At 49.8% G+C, this 20452-nt stretch overlaps 1 protein-coding gene across 2 annotated transcripts; it reads left to right on the forward strand.

Annotated features, from left to right (window-relative positions):
• The first annotated feature begins 1427 nt into the window (after positions 1-1427).
• LOC122391804 (transient receptor potential cation channel protein painless-like) lies at positions 1428-18968 on the forward strand. Of its 2 annotated transcripts, XM_043386056.1 has the most exons (3): positions 1428-1536; positions 2119-2221; positions 15306-18968. In XM_043386056.1, the coding sequence occupies exon 3, from the start codon at positions 15311-15313 to the stop codon at positions 17948-17950; it is 2640 nt and encodes an 879-aa protein (XP_043241991.1). In that variant the 5' UTR covers positions 1428-1536; positions 2119-2221; positions 15306-15310; the 3' UTR covers positions 17951-18968. The 2 variants fall into 2 exon arrangements, with proteins under 2 accessions (XP_043241991.1, XP_043241992.1); XM_043386057.1 differs by lacking the exon at positions 1428-1536 and having other exon boundaries at positions 1875-2221.
• Positions 18969-20452: the final 1484 nt, after the last annotated feature.

Consider the following 20452-nt stretch of genomic DNA (forward strand, 5'->3'; position numbering starts at 1 on the left):
TTCTCGTGACTACTTCACGACTATGATACATGCATTTCTTAAATTAAACTTTTTTAGCTAAACACGTACACATATGATAAAATGAATGTCACCATCGTGTTCTACGCCCCAAATTACCCATAAAACATGTGTCACGGGCTGCGAATATCAGTTTTGATTTTCGGGGATATGTGCCTACCCGGTTGACCTGACCTTGACCCTGACCTATGCTTGACTGACCCCTACATGGAGCTGACACTCTTGTAGGCCTTATACGATGGATTGTGTACCATTTTGACAGAGTTTATGACGAGAGGCGCCCATTGCGAAGTCCTGAAGTCCATGCTACTGAAAGGCCGATTTCAGGTGTTTGACCTGACCTTGACCCGACCTGTGACCTCAAAACTCAACTTTAAAGTACTCATCTGAAGCGTCTCGTCGCGCTCTTTCGTTTGCCGCCTCGTGCGTTTCGCTGCGCCTATTGGTTCTCGAGTTATCGGCTGGGGGCGTTTAACGCCCCCCCCCCCCCCCCCCAGCAAACGGTGGGTGGCGAAATACCCCAGCAACTGCCGGGATAAGGTTTACCAAAAACAGCCACCGATTTTTAGATATTCCCGAGAAAGCGCGGCGCGAGTTAACGCTCTTTCTTAATTCTGGATATATTTTCTGTATAGGTACTGATCTCAGATATGACCTAAGATCTACGGTTTAGCCTCTAGAACGCAGAAACTGCCAATTTTGGCGTTTTTACGAAAAACGTTTTTTTCAATAAGACTCAAACCACGCATATTTATTTTACGAGTGCAGTGTTCCTCTCATCGAGACACATCGAACGAACCGTGATGTGACCTAAAAAGGTCAACTTTAAAATGTGACCCTAAGGTCAAGGTCATGACCTGAATGGAGAAGGTCATGTCTGATATCAGTCGATCTGTGCCGTCGAGCTGAACCCAGCTAGGGTGTTTTCACAGTCTAGCATCGGTCTCTATTGTTTTGCTAGAAGCTGTGGAGACCCATGACCTCTGGGGCATAAAGAAAGGTCACGGGTGTAGTTTTCCGATTCAATGTGTCATTTTTATCTGCTACCGGATGTTTGATCAAGAGTGTTTAGCGTGACGTTCCTCCAAAAGAGACGCATTTCCATTATCTCCCGTTGACTTAGAGGTCGCAAAATTGACCTGACCTTAGGTCTGCAATATCGAAATTCAGAGATGAATTTTCGCTGCTATAGTTACTCTCATCAATCGCAGAAAGCGTTCACAATCAAAAGTGGATCACCCGCATCTCACACTTCTCCCCACCCATGTACGGAGTCCATCCTGGACCTCCGACAGGCTGTCCCACGTCCCCGGTCCCAGTTCCCACCGTCCCACCGCCGGGTCGGCCGTCCCCGACCCGGGCGGCTGGGTTCCCAGCGGTTCGCGCCCTCCGCTGGCCTCCGCCCGACCGTCTGCTGCCGCGGCGCGGCGGCCGCCGGCCGAGAGCGGTGCAGTGATTGCGGTGAGCTGGCGGCGAGCGGATCTGTGAGAGAGGGCCGGCGAGAGGACAGAGAACCAGGTGAGAATTGGAGGACAGTGGTCGGTTAGGACAGTGGGGTTGTTAGGTCGTAGGATAGAGGACTGTCTCGTTCAATGGGGGCAGATGGAGAGGAGAGGGTCACACCTCGGTTGTGCGCACTCACAGGTGGTTTTGGAGGCGTGGGAGCGGTCCCACGGTCGGAGCCATAACTGGGTTACCTCCACCTCTGTGTGTGCGTGTGTGGGTCTCCCCCTGTCAGGCACTGTCGATTCGCCGTGCTGTGCGACAGAGGGTGTCAGTCGGTGCCAGGGGCGGCGGCCCGCGCCGGCGCACAGTGGCGCATTGATTTCCAGTGCGGGCGGAGCCAACATGGCGGCCAGTTGGTGAGCTCAGCTGGACAGCGTGGCCACGCCGCCGGTCACCGCTGATCGGGCCAGCTGTCCGGGTATTTTGGACTTTTCTGGAGGCCCCGGGGACCCCTGTCACCCCTGGGGACCGCCTGAGGGGCCTCAGGGTCCAAAAAGTGCTGCTAGAGGCGTTTTCTAAGGAAAAGCTGGTCTTTAATGGCCTTGGAGTTGGGTTTAAATGCCCGGATTGACCGGAGGCTATTTGTGACGTCAGCATCTGGAGAGGCGGGACCAGTCCGGGGCGCGCCAAAAGACGGCTCGGCGGCGCGGGAAGCGACGACGGCGACGCCTGGTGGAAGACGTCTGATTTTGAGCACGTGAGTTCGGTTGGGAGGGGTTTTTGAGGTCGGGTGTTTTGAAAATTTGTACCGCCGAGATGAAACATTGACTCTCTGCACTCAGCGAGCTTTACATTAGTCATGTCAAACGGCTCTGTGTGTGGTTCTTTGACGTCTTCTCGTGTGTAATGTGATTTTGTACGAAGCTATCGTGATGTGTAAATGCAATTTATTTTCGGAGCTTAGAATATTTTGAGCGTTTTGACCATTTGAAGTGATTTTCAGTCAAATCTCTTCAAATAACATGATTATCTACACTTAAAACGGCACTTCTTTTACTAGTTTCCCTGAGACATCAACGGGCCCTGCGTGTTTCAATCAGCTTGACGGCTCTTTTCTTCAATCTGGAGTGAATTTTAAGCTTTTTAAGCACAAGGCAGCGTTCCAGCTTGTCAAACAGTCCAAATTTGATCGACTTCTGTTAGTTTTTGTCCTAGAAATTGCACTTTTCCCACGCCTGTCGCGCGATTCTCACGAGTCCGATTGGCGTGTTTTGCGGCACAGTCTATCTCATTCTCCGCAGGCGGCTGCTGGTAAGATTGGCCGACCAGGCGGCGGCAGGGAACTCGGCAGAAACGGCGGCATGTGCTCAAACACAGGCATCGTTAGGGGGTTTAGAGGCTAAAATTAAAGACTTTGATTCTCATTGAACGACGTATTTGTTGAAATGATACGAATTTATCGAACAACGACTTCCTTTGCTGTTTTAGTTGACCCAGTATGAAGTTCTGGTGCTGTCACTTAGAGCATTTCCCTGAAGAGATGCAATGTAGCAAGAGCTTCCAGCAACGATAGAGGTCAGACGTATCTTTGAATGCATTGATATAGCAATGATACCTGCTTCTTTTCCTTTATAAAACATTTTGAGCCTCCTATATGTTATTTTAGGTATGTTTTTTGTGACTTAAATTCTTCATTATTTGGAAACACTATCCCACCAAGTTACAATTATTATGGCATCAAAAGTGCACTTAATTTCTAGCTTTTACATATTTCATTACTCGTAAGGACGATTGTATGTGTTTGGTGCTAAAGAAGTCATAGGCACATTGCTGAGATAGGTTTATTAATAAATTTCCGTTGTTTCTAGTTCCATTTGACCGTCTTTTCTGATTTCCTCGCTTGTTTGATGGATGTATTAATTCATGAATTGGATTTTTATGGCATGACGCTCTTACGTTTATCGCAAGGAAGAATCGCTTGCGCTATTTACCTATTTATCAACATAATTCCGAGCGTGAGGTGATTCCGCTTTAATTCCGCTCATAATTCCGCTTTAACAGCGATTAACAAGTTTAAATATGCAGTTCCAGTACATTAGAGGGACTGTGTGAGTTAGAACGTCAACAGAAAACAGGAAGACTTTTTTAACCCCACCTACCATTTGTTTTAGCTATTTATCAAACATTTTTACGCAAATGTACTTTAGGCGAAAGCTGCTGTTGAAATATGTAGATTCTCTGCAGACAGAGTGAATGTTATTTCTAGAATGCGGCTGAGAGACACAACCCCTTTTGGGTGATGAACTTTATTGTTATCTTTTTTAGCTTATCATGCACTGAATCTAATTGCTTTCTTTTTTAGTTAATCATGCAAGGAACTACCATGTGGTCCATTTAGCTAGTACCTACCTACAAATAGATACATGTGCCTTTTATCGTTGTCTTGCTTTGGTACCTTCGATGGATTCATCATCATAGCTCTGGCGTGAGATAACGTTTTAAAGTAGCTCATCTGATGAAGTAACGAAAGCGGATCACGAACTATTGATTCTCTGTTTATTTATCGCTTTCTTGTAGGCACGAATATTGCGTGCGTTAATGAGACGTTTTAATAATAAACTAGGGGAGAGTGGGGTAATTTGGCCGTTTTTTTTTAGGAAACGATGTAACTAAAAATCGACAACATATTTCTGCATTTTCTCAACGCTGACAGGTGTGGCATACATTTTACTTTCTTGGACAGTAAACTTGACATGATAGAGTAACTACTTATATTGAAATTGTGACGCATTACAAAGGTCTGCAAAGCGGCCAAATTGCCCCACTAGCAGGGTTATTTGGCCGGGGGTGTGGGGCAATTTGGCCGGTGTTAGTTTGAGGCCATGATTTTTGTTATAGGCCAGTCAGCTTCACATTCAGCAATGACGCGTGTCCTACGACGCATTTGAAGCATTTTGGAGGTTGACTCAGCCGTCACAGGGGTCGAAAATAGTCAAAATAGCGGCTCTATATGCGATGACAGTTTTTTTACGAATAGCTTTTGAAGTAATCAAGCTAGGCCAAAACTAAAAGTACCATCGTAATTCTCTCGTCATTCCGCATCGAAACATGTATGTGTTGACCTCGAGAGGTCAAGGTCAAAGGTTGGCTTCAGGTCACGTTACCTCAGGTCGCTTGACCTCAAGGTTACGTGAGTTCAAGGTCATCATGTATATCATTCGATGCGCCTTGACGAGCTGAACACAATGAGACCATTTGCGCGGCTGTATCTTTTTTCTGTAAGTATTTATTAGCAAAAAGCGTTAGGTAACCTTTGATGACGTCACATGCCCCTACAGCTGTCCAATAGGAAATATGGCATCAAGGTAGTCAAAGTTGGTCATGAATTATGCCCTTTATGGTATAATTGACCATGACAACTCGGCCGTCCCAGCATAGTGACTCTGAGCGCACCGGCCAAGTTGCCCCGCTTGTCCCGGCCAAATAACCCCACATTGCCATTCTGAAAATTTTTGTCTATAAAGCAGGGATGCGGAGCCGTGGAAATTTCAGACGGCTCCGGCTCCGGCTCCGGCTCCGGAGAAAAAAATCGGCTCCGGCTCCGGCTCCGGCTCCGGGTGAAATGTCATTGCGGCTCCGGCTCCGGCTCCGGCTCCGAGTAAAATGATCCGGCTCCGGCGGCTCCGGCTCCGGCTTCTACTCAGTACATCTCCTATGCGATCAATTAAATACGGGTGGAAGAAAAAAGGCGATGGGATTGGTACACGTTGCTTCTGTATTTGTATAAACAGCTATTTTGAATACCACATTGTTTTGCGCCTTGTACTGTCAAACCGAACTAGGTAAATAATTGTTTCCTCGTAAGAAAAGGAGCCGGAGTCGCCCCCTTTTTTTGACGGCTCCGGCTCCGGCTCCGGCTCCGGGCTATATTGTTTCACGGCTCCGGCTCCGGCTCCGGCTCCGGGCAAAATATGCCGGCTCCGGCGGCTCCGGCTCCGGCTCCGGCTCCGGCTCCGCATCCCTGCTATAAAGTCGTCATGGCTGTACAGAACTAGATGAAATTGCTCTTGGAACCGCTGAACACCCTAAAAATGGCGCTATAATGTTGGAATTCGTTTACAGCCCAAATACTATATGTTATACAAATTTTTAAATGGAAGTAAAAGTTACCATTTTCTAACGAAATTCACCTTTTATTAATTTTGAATAAAACTAAGAGGGGGAAAATTTTGACATTTGTTCTCGAGTTAGTTCTGCCGATGACAAATGAATAGAGACTAAAGTTATTTCATTCACTTTTATCAGCTTTCGTACAGGTGGGGGCGGCCAATTTACACCACCGGCCAAATTACCCCACTCTCCCCTACATAGACGTACATATTATTTACGTTCCAAACAAGTCATATACTGGTAAGCATAAACATAAATCGATGTATTGATTTTATTTATGAATGTCGATGACCTCAGAGCAGAACATTATGCTAAGGAGTAAAGAGGAATTGAGTAAGTCCCAACTGGGATCCTTCGTCGCAATCTGCGCCACTCATTTGAGGCGGTGGACTCTCAGTTCTATCTAACCTTTCTTCTGCTGCTAAGGTCAACAGTTCGCTGCAAATTAAAATTTCGTTCATCATTACGAAGGTTAATGAAATGACAAATACATCAACCACAAATGTTGAAAGATTGGTGACCGGGTCTGATATGCTCATTGGTGTCCTATTTTCTCGTTACTTTGGAGTCCAGGGACGCACTCGTCGATATTTTTACCTCCCTAGGGTTGAGAAAATGTAGCATTTGAACGGTTATTCAAATTTCCAGCACATCTCGGTATCGACATTATCCGATCGGGCCTCAGCGGTCGAGTTGTCATTCTACTGACCTCGGCACAATGCCTCTCTATAACAACAAACGATGGTCCGTCGGGCACTCCGCGTCCGCCGGTCACACCGGTCACCGCTCGCCGGTGGGGGACCGCGCGGTGGGCGGGTCCCGCTCGGTGTTGAGTCGAACGTCCGAAACTTCCGGCGTGCGGCCTCTGCCACCTGGCGTCATATACACAAACTACATCCAAAGGACGCCGTGACGTCATGTAGTGACGTCACTACGGTGATAGAAAGCGCTCGTGAGCCGTGGTGCCTCAGCGGCGCGAGCGCTGTTGCGGTGGGCGAGCGTTGTAGGTAGCAGCCGCTCCGTCCCGTTCTGTCCCTGGCCTGTACCGTCCTGTCCGTCCCAAGTTTTGTCCCATCCAGAGACCAGTGCACACGTTCTGATCCCAACCGAGCTTCAGTAGCTAACTGTTGCAGTACCTATCATGTCATGTTAACCGCAGTTATCATTACTCAAATAGTTAGGCATTGCACACATCCGAGCGCGGTATCAGGAACTGGATGAGTGTTTTGACAGCCAACCGCGCGAAACACAGAGCACCACGCCCTTATCCTGCGCCTCAACCCAAATCAGCTCACCCAGCATGCCCTCTGCACGACTCGATTCAGCAACCAACGCCCTCCTCCAGACCCGAACCCACACAGTCCCTTTCACTCTTCCCATCGCTGCTAGTGCTGACACCGTCAAATAATATCCATGATCAATAGCTTCACGACCTCTGAATTCAGGTGACTTAGTGACCTGACCCCTGATGACCTCGAATACGGCTTGAGACCTCTTGGTGACTTATGATCCAGCTCATCTTGACTTCTGGGTGCCCTCTGAAGTATTTGATGCGTCATGCCCTGGTCCAGGGACCGACTTTGTGGTCCAAGGCAGGCCGTGCATTCAGCAAACCGTTATCAGTAAGCATCCGCCAGCCGCCACCGTCCGTGTCCGGTGTCCTAGCGTGTCCGGTGTCCTAGCGTGTCAAGCGTGTCCGGTGTCCAGCGTGTCCGGTGTCCGCCGCTGCAGTATTTGTCGCTCGATACGGCTGAGCTGGCAGCGGTGGAGGGGAAGAGGGGAGGGTCACGTGCCTGTGACACATGGTGATGTGCGTCCGACGCGGTCGTCGTGTGGTGTGGGCCGTGGGGGATGACACATTCCGCTCTGATGCGTTGTCTCGTTGATGGAAAATCTGATTTAGGTACCACATAACTTTGTCTAGCCAGTCGCCATTTATGACACAATTGAAATGTCTCAGGCTTTAGCGACAGCTTTCCGAAATAGCTGATTGGTACTGGTCCTAGCTGTCGATTATATTATTGTAATCGCAAATTTGCTCAATGCTTCCCTGTTCTGGACTTTGTCTCTCTATCCTTGTCTACCCTTTATTTACCTCGTCTTTCCCAGGTCTGTTTTAGTTCACTAACTAACTCTATGTAGACAGAACAGGCCAGGTCGGTCGCTATCAGATATATGTACACATACATACATTAATGCACAAGATCTTCGTGCCGCAGATGACTCAGTGGGTTGGGTTCTGCTCGCTGCTCATGCAGGGATATCGCCCATCGCGAGGTCCCGAAGCGCGATGCAGGCAGCGAAGTGCTTCTGTACGTGGTTGCACACCCGCATGCACACCATAGGCGTGATCCGATCGACGCAACGGTCGATTGTGGCCTCGAGATGCTGGAGGCGGTGCTCCGTCTGGGTCAGTCCTTCCGGCACTGGCTCCCTGAGAAGGCGAGGCATGGCTGCGGCAAGCTGACGCTTCATCTCGGCCTTCATGACACTCCAAACTTCCTCGATTGGGTTCAGTGGAGCCGAATACGGAGCCAAGCGTAGAAGCTGGGCCCCTCTGAACTCTTCCTCCAGGAAGACATCCTCCAGTCCGGAGTGACACGGTGCATTGTCGCACACCACCAAGATGTTTTCGTACGGCTCGTGAGCGGCTCGCAGCATCTGTCGGGTCCACTCGCGGCTCTCTTCTTTGGTGTACGAGCCCCGCCGTCTCTGTAGGTACACCAGGCCCCTTTGGCTGATAGCGCCGATCACGTGCACGTTTTTCCCTTTGGAGGCCGGTAGCTTAGTGGAGCAGCGAGCACCTTTCTTCGCACGTCCTGCACACCGCCTGAGGAACAAATTTACATTGCACTCGTCAATGTAAATGACGTACTTGCCGTCCCCAGTAGCCTCCATCAGGCTGGTTACGTACGCCGCTCTTCTGCGACGATTGTCATCCGAGTTCATTGTACATGGTTCAGCGCGGACTTTTTTAGAGTGTACAGCTGACCTTCCAAGTGGGCGTGGACCGTAATGGTGCTCACCCTCAGTCCCGGGTCTGCGTACAGTTTTTCTGCCAGTTCTTTCAGTGTTATCACTGGGTTGGCTTCGACGTAGCTAATGACGTGCTCATCCGTCATCTTGCGGTGTCGAGCGCCTCCTCTGTTCTTCGGTGGCTGGCCATCCCTCTTCAGCCAGCCATACGCTGTGCTCGGGCTGACGCCATTAGCCAATGCTATTGCTCGCCAGTCACCGCTGCCGTTATCGGCTGCAGCAGCGGCGACCACCCGGCTCCGTTCGGCCGCCGTTGATCGGCGATATTTGCCTCGTCTGTTGGTGACTCTGGCCGGCTGGTTCACTTCACGTGTAGCAGAACCGTCTGACAGCTCATATTCGCTGTCATCCGTGACGGTGTCCAAGAGCAGGCTCTTGGACAGGCTCTGTCCATTGCTTCGAGTCAATATATTCACTATGCCTAGGTACCGTGCAATTACTTTTACTCTAATTGTTAAAGGAAATAGTTCACTTTCACGAAATTATTTTTTTTGCAACGGATTTATGATTTTTTATGTTCAAAATAATCAGCAAAGAAAATAAAACCTTTTTATAACAAAATATTATTTTCTATATTTTGATTTAGGAAGAACTTTTCAGTTTCTGTAAGGCACACGCGATCCAGTATGAAAAGAGCATGGGTCCCGAAAATTCTTCAGAAACAGAGAAATTATCGCAGCCACCGGCATTTGGGCGATCTGCTCGATCTGATAATGTTCCCCTGAATGTCCTAATTGATCAGTACCAGAATTTCTCTAGAGTTCTCGTAGATAATTTCTCTAGTTTCTGAAGAATTTTCGGGACCCATGCTCTTTTCATACTGGATGGAAATATATGCAAGGCACACATCCTCAACGCAAGACACCTTTTTCGGGACGAGAAATAGAATATCTTTGCCTAGGGTGATCGTTGGGCTGTAAAAGCTCCTGATTTATGCTCGTCTCAGCCCAAGCTACGGAACTGCTATTCCAGTTCAAAACCCATGTTAAAAAGTGAACTATTTCCTTTAAGCTTATTCGTTTCTTTTAGACAGCATTATATATTCCCGACCGGGGCTGGGAATATATAATACTGAACGAGGCCGGTGTAAATAAATTTTCAAGACCGAGGTCCTTACTGGATTTTTGAACGAGGCCGAAGGCCGAGTTCAAAAATCAGTAAGGACTGAGGTCTTGAAAATTTATCACCGGCCGAGTTTGGTATGTATAAAATGCGTTTTATTCACCGAGGTTTTTGTGCGGAGGACCGAGTGCCGGTAGGCACGAGGTCCGTAGCAAAAAACCGAGGTGAATAAAACTGCATTTTCACAGCCCAAGGTTGGGAAGAGATTTACCACATGCCGTACCCGCGTAACAGTCAATATCATATTTATTTGATATTATATATTATATTCTTATTATTGGGTTAATATTATATTAATACTATGTTCATATTTATAGTCACCGTGATTATTTTTTGTTTTTATTACTGGGCGACGCTGAGTATGAAAGATGAAATTTCCTACTTCCCAGTTCCCCCTTATTTAGGGTTTGAAAAAAAATGAGGATGAAGATGGTGAAGCGCCAGAAGTTAGGACAAACTATAAAGATATGGAGTCCAGCAGGAGTGAGGAAACCGTGAAGAATACTGAAAATTGGGTGAGACGCTGAATCAAACGCGTCTTAGATCCCAGCTGGAACAATACCAAATGTTTATTGTGGCCCGTTAAGATGCTCCGCGCATTTAAAATGTTCGTTTTTTGCGTGCATTATGTTGTAATAATGAGTATTCTGACCATGTTCTGCAGCAATAAATACATTGGCATTGGAACGATACCTAATACCTATCCTTGTTTAGTTGAATTACGTTGACAGCAAAAGTAAGTGAAAACGCCATCACTTAATTTTGCTCACTTCTGCTGTTGCTGTTAGTGAACACATAATCCGTAAATATCTTCTTTGGAATTGGTTCTTCCACTCAGAATATTCAGTAAAACTTTGTCTGGGAAAATCAAAAAGCCCTAGGGCCGAATCGTTTCCCAAATACCTTCAACATTAGCCGAGGCGGGCCGAAGTCATTTCCCAAATGCACGTGCTAATGTTAAAGGGATATCTCGGCATGTGGTAAATGCTTCATATTAACCCTGGACCTGTTTAGCGCAACAATATGTATGCACATATTTCTTGTCATTTTATTTTTCACGCGCTCGTAAAAAGGACGCATGCGTGCATGGGCGTAGGAACGGCTGGAACATTGTGGGTGCATGGGTGCAGAAATCCAGCCATGGCCGGTGAAGCAGGGGGGGGGGGGGGAGCGACACCCGAGCGAAGGCTCGTTGCGAGCTTTGAGGGTGTACCATGTCGAAAAGGTACCGACCTATAAGTGCATTTGGAAGCATTGACCCTCGCATGTGTAGGGGTGTTGGATGACCCCCCCCCCCCCATGGTTTTCGCAAATAACTCGCGCAAAAAGCGACCGATCGCGACAAAACTTTTAGTACCCTCGGGTTGATCAGTTTTACACCTACTTTGAAAATTTCATGACCCTGAATCAAAAGACCTTTGACCTGTGACCTGATTCTCGAGACCATGTTCGGCCTGAATCGCGATTTGGCGTATGTCAGCTCACATTATCCGCGCGTTTCCAGTCTTTTTGTGATTGTAGACGTCCAAACATGTGAAATGATGTTCTTCCCATGCATCACAGTGGGTGTGAAGGTCACCTGAAGGTCAGGTCATGTCATTTGCCTTTGATGACCTCGGTTCACTTTTTCGAGTTTTACTTGTTTCTAGGGTAGTTTATCGGGCTGATTTCGAATTTAGCATCCATTTGAACGTTTACGAAGTAGTTTTAGTGCCTTCGTAACAGGGCTGCGGAGTCGATGGATTTTAGAGTGACTCCGACTCCGACTCTGGCTTCAAAAATCGACTCCGACTCCGACTCCAACTCCGACTCCGACTCCGGACGGTTCTATTTAAAAATCCAATCATGGTATTGAAGTTCATAATGGGGATGTTTTTATCTTGCCTGAAACGATCCCTTGTGCTGCCTTCCAAGACTTTGCGTTGCAAATATGTATTAAAAATAGCACGCATAATTAAAAAGCAGGTTCTGGGGTATTCACCCTCTTCTACTTCTTTCGCTGAAAACGTTCGTCCAATACAGCAAAATTGCCTTTTTTCGACAAAATCTAATTTCGAGCGCTGTATCGTCAACCAAATAGGTGCAGTACATGACGTCGACCCATGCGGCGTTAACTCCGACTCCGACTCTGGGCAGAACTGTCGACTCCGACCGACTCCAACTCCGACTCCTACTCCGACTCCGCAGCCCTGCTAGTTCGTAACATGCTACGACGCCGTCAGTGGTAGTTGACACCTACTATGGATAGCCGGTAGGACGCCTAATGGTTGACCTGACCTGACCTGACCCGATCTGGCCTAAATGCATGAAGAAATCATCTGTGATCAAAACTAACATCAAATATTCGTGATCAGCACCCCGAAAAACCCGATAACAGCTTCACTTTACGCAGTTCTAGCAGGTCCCGATTTTCCCGACTTTTGGAATACCTATTGACCTGACCTGGAAGGTCAACAAATGACCTAGGACCTTAAAATTGGGTATCATCGGCTTCCTCTTGTCACGGGTAATACCCTCGTTTTTTTTTCCGCGAAGCTCTAGCTCGATCAGGGGCCGAACGGCAGGGGGGTCCGACCGACCCCCCCCCCCCTCCCCCTACACATTAGAAGCTGGAAAACGCCGCACACATGCGAGGGTTGATATTGTCAATATTGACTACCGCAAAAAGTAAAAGCGGCCAACTTAGCCATTTTCGAAGATATCGGGCTAAAATTTTGACAGTGGGTCATCGGGTCGATATGTGTTCAATCACATGCTCCATTTCCCTTTTTTCCAGCACAAATGTAAGTTTTGAAGACCATCACAGTAGCAAATGCTTCGAAAGATGGATAGTAGGCAACATATCCTGAATTTGCCGTGCTGCATGGGAATTGGGAAGTAGTGTTGATGAGAAAAGGGGTTTTTGGTTCAGATTATTGTGGGTGCAGAATACATTGTCTGCACCCACTGGAGAAATATTGTGGGTGCAGCTGCACCCTTGCACCCATGGTTCCTACGCTTATGCATGCGTGCATTATAAAAGTACTTGCATTGTGACTCACGTTGTCATGCATTCGTTGACGAAGAAATCATTTACAGTGACAAAAGAATGACAAAAAACTGTACTACTAATACCAGTAAAACGCCTTTTGGGCGAAGCACGAGCGAGCGAGATAGTGAGCCCTGCACGTGCGGAAGGGCGAGAGGGTGCTTCCAACGGGCTTGTGCAAAGCATCCTTCTAACCGGTCGCTAGCGGTGTGCCAAATTTGAACGCAATCGGCCCAGCCGTTCCTGAGATCTGGAAGCGGCATTCTGCACGTGCGCACGTGCAAACGGGGTCCAAAATGACTTTTGCACGGCACCCTACTAACTAGTCCCCAACCGTGTACCAAATTTGAGCGCAATCGGCCCAGCCGTTCTCGAGATCTGGAAACGCCCCCTGCACGTGCGCACGTGCAGTAGCACCCTAACCGCAACACATGGGAATGCATTGCCTGGTGGGTGCCTACCTGTATGCCAAGTTTCAGCGAAATCGCCCCAGTAATTACCGAGTTACTGAAATGGGAACAAATTTGGCACCTCTTATTGTTGTATTTTGCACGTGCACTGGGGGTGACCCACATACATCGAAAGTATCCTATTTTGGGTAGAAGGGATGCTGCTACCCTACAAAAATTACCGCAAGTCAATCGCCCAAGCGGCTGCTGAGATATGAGCCTCTCAAAATCACTACTTTTGCAAAACAGCTTGAACACCCTTGACTTTTCACGTGGCACGTGCCACGACGGTCACTGAGATGTATCAAAAGTAGTCAATTACGGGGTAGAAGGGATGGGGCTACCCAACAAAAAAGACCGCAGGCCAATCGGTCCAGCGGTTGCTGAGATATAAGCCTCTCAAAAGCGTTACAGGCCGGGCCGGGCCGGGCCGGGCCGCTCATACTGAGATTTTTCCGTTATATTGAAAAGACTCACTTCGCTCGCTGCGCTCGCTCGCTCGTAACAAAACGAAATTGATCTTGTCTTATCTTAATTTGAATTTGACGTATTCGAATTTGATCTTGAGTAATTCGAAATTGCGTTTGACTTCTTCCAATTTGATGTTGGCATATCTCAATTTGAACTTGAGGTATTCGATTTTGCATTTGGCATCTTCCAATATGAATTTGACTTATTCGAATTTGAACTTGACGTATTCGAACTTGAGCCTAAAAAGGTGTACAGTTAGTTAGTGACTAGATTTAACCTTCCAGGCGGTGGGGGGGGGCATTTCCCCCTTTAGTTTTTTCGATATATCTCGAGAACCGCTGCGCCGATCGTCACTAAACTTTCAGTACCCTCCCGGGAGTCGCTAGCGCACATGGTGACCAAAAGTTTTTCCAAAGGCTATGATAGGCTGCCCGCTAATGACGTCAGAGTGACGTCATTTCTGCCATTTTCGACCCAAAAAAAGGTTTCGCGAGAAGAGCTGTCAGGCCTACAGCTTTAGAGATACAGAAAAAATGTTTCAGACATAAAAGGTGTGGAATTAAAAGGGCTACAAAAATGCTGTTTCGAATTTTCGATTTTTTTGGATCTTGGCCCCCAAAAATAAAAAAATAGGTTTTTTGAATATAATAGCCAAAAAAATAAAAAAAATTAATTTCGAAAAAACCGGAATGTATGTGATAGTCCCTACCGCCTTCTATCCACACACCAAATTTGAGATCGATACCTTCTGTTTTGGCCAAGTTATAGCGAAAAAACTGCTCAAAATTGATGACGTCAAATTTTCAAACTCAATTTTTAGCAATTCTAGACCTCGTAGCGCAAAAACAAAGACCACCATTAGACTCCCCGTGACGAGTTGCATCGAATAAATACCCATTTTATGCAAAAATATCAACTTTGAAATTTGACCTTTTTTGACCTGACCTTGACCTGACCTCCACCAGAAGGTGACCTTAACCGTGCCTGATGGTCTTATAACCAACACCATTGAGTTGGAAATGAAAAACTGGCCATAAAACATGCATCGCACAACCTTAGTAAAGTTGGGTTCATGTGGTGACCCTTGGTGACCTTTGGTGACCTGACCTGTGACCTGACCTGGTATGACCAGTGACCTCTAATAGCAACATATGTACTAGACAACTGACGCCCTATCGCTGATTTTCGACAAAATGCGTTTTACTCGGTGTTATAGCGCTTTCCCTAGAAGCCCGTGAACGGTGAAACATTTTATCTTTGACCTGGCCTGTGACGTCATCGGTGACCCCGAGGTCAATGAAATTTTGTTTCCCTCGACAAATTTGACAGGGCTATCGAACGCCGTTTAAATTTTCCAGATCCGTCCAGTAGTTTCGGAGATACGAGGGGTGGGGCAAAAAAATGCCCCCTCCTGGAAGGTGGCCGGGAGGCCCACCGCCTGCCGGGTTAAGCTTTTGTCCTGTCTTCCCCGTATCTGATGATCTCACGATAGGTCTGCGCCCAGGTCTGAGCTCCCTCTTCATAAACTCATGTTCTTACACTACCCCTCCACTGTCTGTCCCCAGATCTGATGCGTGGTGAGCTGCACGTGCCAATCATGTCTGCCGAGGAGGCACCGGACCCGCAGCTCGACCTGCTGACAGCTCTTACGGAGAATGTGGACGCGCTCCGCCAGAGCCTGGCGCGACCTGGCGTCGACCTGAACCATGTGTACAAACCGCCATACAGTGGCACGGCGCTACACTACGCCGTGCGTCACGGTCAGGCGGCTGCCGTAGCTGCGCTGCTCGCCGCTGGGGCTCGCACTGATGTTCGCGATCGAGCGCGTCTAGTGCCGCTTCACCTCGCCGTGAAGGGTGGACACGATGCCATCGTGCGCGCGCTGCTGGAGCACGGCGCGGACGTGAACTCGCAGGATGAGGAGGAGCGAGGCGTGCTGCACCTTCTGGCGCTGCAGTGGGGCGACTCGCCGGCCCAGTGTGAGCGCGTGCTGGAGACGCTGCTGGCCGCGCCGGGACTGGACGTGGACGGACGCGACTGCAGCGGATGCTCTCCGCTGCTTCTGGCAGCGCGCCGTGGAGCTGCCGAGCTGTGCCGCCGACTGGTGGAGCGTGGCGCCGACCTCGACTGCCGCGTGGGACCGCACTGCGCGCGCGACCTGCTCCAGAAGAAGTTTCCCTGGCTGCTGGAGGTGACGCCCACACCGGTAGAGGTGGTGGAGCGGGAGCCCGGTCGACGGCTTTACGAGGCTCTGCGAGCCGGTGATAAGGCCGAGTTCTCCGCCGCGCTGGCCCGTGTTCGCGCGCTGGACGATGATGCGCGTGCAGAGGCGTTGGAACGCGCTCACGGCAACTTCACGTGTCTGCAGTTCGCGGCTGATAACGGCCTGGAGGAGGAGATTGGCGAATTGCTGGAGGCGGGCGCGGACGTCGGTTCCTCCAGCTCCGGCTCCGGATCGCCAGTTGAAGTGGTCACCGGAGACCGGCGTCCCAGCGCGTTCTACTACGCCTGCTACCACGGCTACCACCAGGTGCTGGAGAAGCTGCTGGAGGCGGCGCGCTCCAGCGGCCGCGAGGTGGACCTACTGCAACCGGACGCCACTGGCGCTACGCTGCTTCACCAGCTCACCCGGCGCGCTCCACAGCAGCGCGCGGCCGACCCACGCGTGGACCCAGCCCGCTGTCTGAGAATGCTGCTCGGCTGTGGTCTACCGGTGGGCGTCAACACCCAGGACAGGCGCGGCAACACGCCCCTCCACTTCGCTGCGCTGCACGAGGACCAGAGTCTGGTGGCGCCGTTGCTGATAAACGGCGCCAACATCGGTATCGCCAACCAGTTCGGCACCATGCCCGTGGAGCGCATCCAGCCGGCGGCCATGGAAGCGGCGCTCGACCTGTCGGTGCGTGGCAGCGACGTGGCTCCTGCAGACCACGACTTCTGCATCAGTTTCCACTACGACTGCCTGGTGCCGCCGGGCACGGGCGACTCGCTGCCGGCCGCCTCCGAGACCGCGCCGCTGTTCTTCGTGGGCCAGTCGCGGCGCCACCAGCGACTGCTGCATCATCCGGTCCTCTCCAGCTTCCTCACCGTCAAGTGGCTGAAGATACAGCCACTCTATCTGTTGGCTGTGGCGCTGTACGCAGTGTTCGTGGCCATTCTCACGGCGTATGTGTACCTCGAGTTTGACGTGCAGCCGGAGACTGGAGAGCTGCGCCCGTCTCCGCTCGTCTCCGCCGCTGGCCTAATCGCCATGGAGGTCGTTCTCTGTCTCGTACTTGTGCTGCTTGTGGTGCGCGAGTTGTGGCAACTGGCACTCTCTTGGCGCGCGTACGTGTCACACCGGGAGAACATCCTGCAGGTGGGACTGATTGTGCTACTGGCGGTGATGTTGGTAGGTTCGATGTCGCGGCTGACGCGACTCCACATTGCCGTCTGGGTCATCATCCTCGCCTGGCTCGAGTTCGTCCTGCTGCTGGGACGCCACCCCAAGCTCTCGACCTACATCATGATGTTCAAGACCGTTTCGGAGAACTTCATCAAGTTCATCTTCCTCTATTCATTCCTCATCATCGCCTTCTCGATCGCGTTCAACCTGCTATTCCGCACGGACGAGCACTTCAACACGTACTGGCGTGCGCTGCTGAAGACGGTCGTCATGTCCACGGGTGAGATGGAGTACACGTCGCTCGAGTTCACCCGGTCCGCCTACTCAGGCCACATCGCCTTCTTTGGCTTCCTCTTCCTGATCGCGCTGGTGTTGATGAACCTGTTGAACGGTCTCGCAGTCTCGGACACTGCTGCCATCCAGGCAGACGCCGAGCTGTACAGCCTGATCGCTAGGGTCAGCCTCATCCACTACACCGAAGCGGCTGTGATCGGCTCTGCTGCGGCCACCGGTGGCGGCTGCTGCGGCGGCAAGGCAGCCTCCGCCTGCCTGGAGAGGGCGCGTCACTGGCTGGCACACCGCGTCCTACTCTTCCCGCGCTGCGCCAAGGGCCGCCGGATGACCGTGCGTCCCAACGCCGACCGGTCGCGGCTCTCCTGCTGCCAGAGCCACACCTTCGGCATCGACAAGAAGGTGGTGGAGGCTGCGCACGCGCTGCTGGCGCGCGGAGAGCACGTGCTCGATGACCGGATGGCCGCTATGGAGCGTAAGCTGGACGTCCTGATGAAGCTGGTGCAGGACCTCAAGGGCCCCGAGAAGGCCTAAAGAGGTGAAACTTGAGTGCCACGAGGCGAAGCGGGATGTGGATAGCGAACAGATTTCCAACTGAATGCTAGCAGGGCAGAGGTGTTGGGCTCCATTTAGTTGCTCTGTACTCACAGCTTGGGCAGTCGGCTTCCCTAGATGCGGAATGCCTAGGAGAAAGCTTTGGCGACGTCGCTTCAGTTGGGGTGCAACTAAAACAAGGCTGTTGTGCAACTAGAATCCCTGCTGCTCTCCACGGTTTGTGATGCAAAGTGCCAGACGGTGATAAAATCAATGAACCGAAGTGACGTCCCAATTGCTTTATTGGGCTCCAATTGATCGTGATTGGACGGTGGTTGGGGCTTGGGTTGTGACGGAAAATTGCGTTGTGCAGTTGTGTTGGAGTGCAAGGGGTTTGTTCAGGCTCACCTAACCCGTGGAGGGACTGTGGAGAGGCTAGAGTCGGAGTCCTCCAATGTAACCGCACTAGACTGATGATATCCACGCATAGCTGTGCCTCGTTGTCTAGTACCCATTGTTGCCTTATTTCGGTCATAAGGAGGCTTGGAAATGAGGTTGCTAAATTATTGTGTCGGAAAGCTAAGCAGTCGCCGGTGGACATGCAATTACGACATCGCATTGCAGGAAACGAATGTGCCTTCCGTACCTATTTGTTTTGTAGTAGGTAAGTAGTTACCTTGTATTGTCTGTTGATGCACTCTACGATAGTGTTAGATTTATTCGCAATCTCTTGTAGTGCTTTTTGGAGGACCGTTATTCGCGATCTCGCTTTCTGAGGCTCCAGGCGTTGCCTTGCTATCTTTTAGTGTTGAATCGGGCCCTATTGACGATCTTTTTGTATGTAGATTGCAGCTCGGTACCGCTTTTACCTACTGACATTGAGCGGGTGATTTATCACTCTCGACATTCCTTTGAGCGTTCCGTCGTCTGCGATCTGTTTCTGTCGATGGACACTTCGTTCATCGCAAAGATTGAGAACGGTGCAACATGACGTTGGAATACAAGCAGTATTTTAATAGCAATGTGTGTCACAGTCATAGGCGTCGCTAGATATTTTCGGTTGGGGGGGGGGGGCAACATCCGTTTTTGTGTTAGATCTTGCCTTTCTCCTGTCGTTACTCACTCGTTTTACATATCATTCGACGCGCAATGGTGCGAAGAATGCCGTGGTGACATGTGTATCCTTTTAGCTATGACATGTATTTTTTTCTTTACAAAAAAAAATCCAAAATTTCTATAAGCTTGGATAAAAAACGACGGGTAGAATTATTGTACAATGGTTGCAATTGCCGACCAACTCCAGAGGGCCCCTGTGCAGACGCTCGTCGCTCATGATCATCACCCAGAAAAAGTAAAAACGCTCCATTTAAAGATCACCTTGCTGAAACATACATTCACAAATGCAGAGGTTCTACGTAAAATGCATAGAGCTTATTCCAGCCGCCGATTGTAGCTAAGCTGGACATTCGGCGGAGAGTGAATGTGGGAAGTGTGAATCGGAAGTGCTTCATGTTTGCTCCAGTGACAGCAAGTGTTTTGTTCACACTCTCTCGTTTTTCGTGTGTAGGGAAGCGCTGCAAACGCGAACAAAAGAAAAAAACGTTTAAGGAACCAAAAAATGCACACGGCATAGTGGCAAGGGATCCCTTAGAGGCGGGCAGCGAGCTGGGATAGTCCGACCATTGTGGACCGCTCAGGGTCAGTGTAGACTTTTAGAAGCCTGCTTAGGATCCTGGAGATTGCGGCGTGGATCGCCCCAAACATTGACATGTAGGCATGTGAGGTTTTAGAACTTCCCGAGCCCAATGTGGCCGGTGGGGCCCTTAGAAGCCCGTGTGGGCGGCGGGCGCTAGGAGACCAAGCCCAGGGTGAGCCTGGAGCCCTCAGACAACAGTATGAACCCGGCTTGGGGTCTGTGTCGAATCCCTAAACACGCTACGAAGGGACATAAAAAGCATGTGTTGGGACCTTCACATGAGTCGTGACGCCTCAAATGCCGGCTTGGGGTCAGCAAAATCTTTCGTCTCAAGAGCTCGGCTGAACTATCAGAGGTCACTTAAGGTTCTAAGAAATTTTCGAAGGCATTCTAAAAGATCCGCGTGGCCCTTCACGAGGTATATGTACGCATGCATGAGGTCCTCAAAGATCCCTGTATGGGCTCCTAGAGAATACGGGCACCAGTGGGACTCTCAGAGACCGGTTTGGGCACTCTGAAGGCTTCTTAGAGCTCAAGTGGAGCTCCTTAGGAACCTGCATGAAAAGCAAGCTCATGAACCCTGCGACACTTGAACGGTACTTTAATCCTCGCCCCGTTGGGGGAGGGCAATTTGGTCCCCTGTGGTTTTTCCTGAATAGCAAGAAGACGGCGACGTGCAGCGCCGCCAAATTTTTAGCAACTTCCCTGGCATCAATTTAACACTTTCACACATATTTCAAGTCTTAGGTCACCTTAGGTCAGGATTTATTGAGGTCAAACTGAGGTCATGTTCGAGTACACAAGAG

Source organism: Amphibalanus amphitrite, unplaced genomic scaffold, assembly GCF_019059575.1.
Source record: "Amphibalanus amphitrite isolate SeventyFive unplaced genomic scaffold, NRLGWU_Aamphi_draft 000456F_arrow, whole genome shotgun sequence".
In the NCBI taxonomy this organism is placed as follows: Eukaryota; Metazoa; Arthropoda; class Thecostraca; order Balanomorpha; family Balanidae; genus Amphibalanus; species Amphibalanus amphitrite.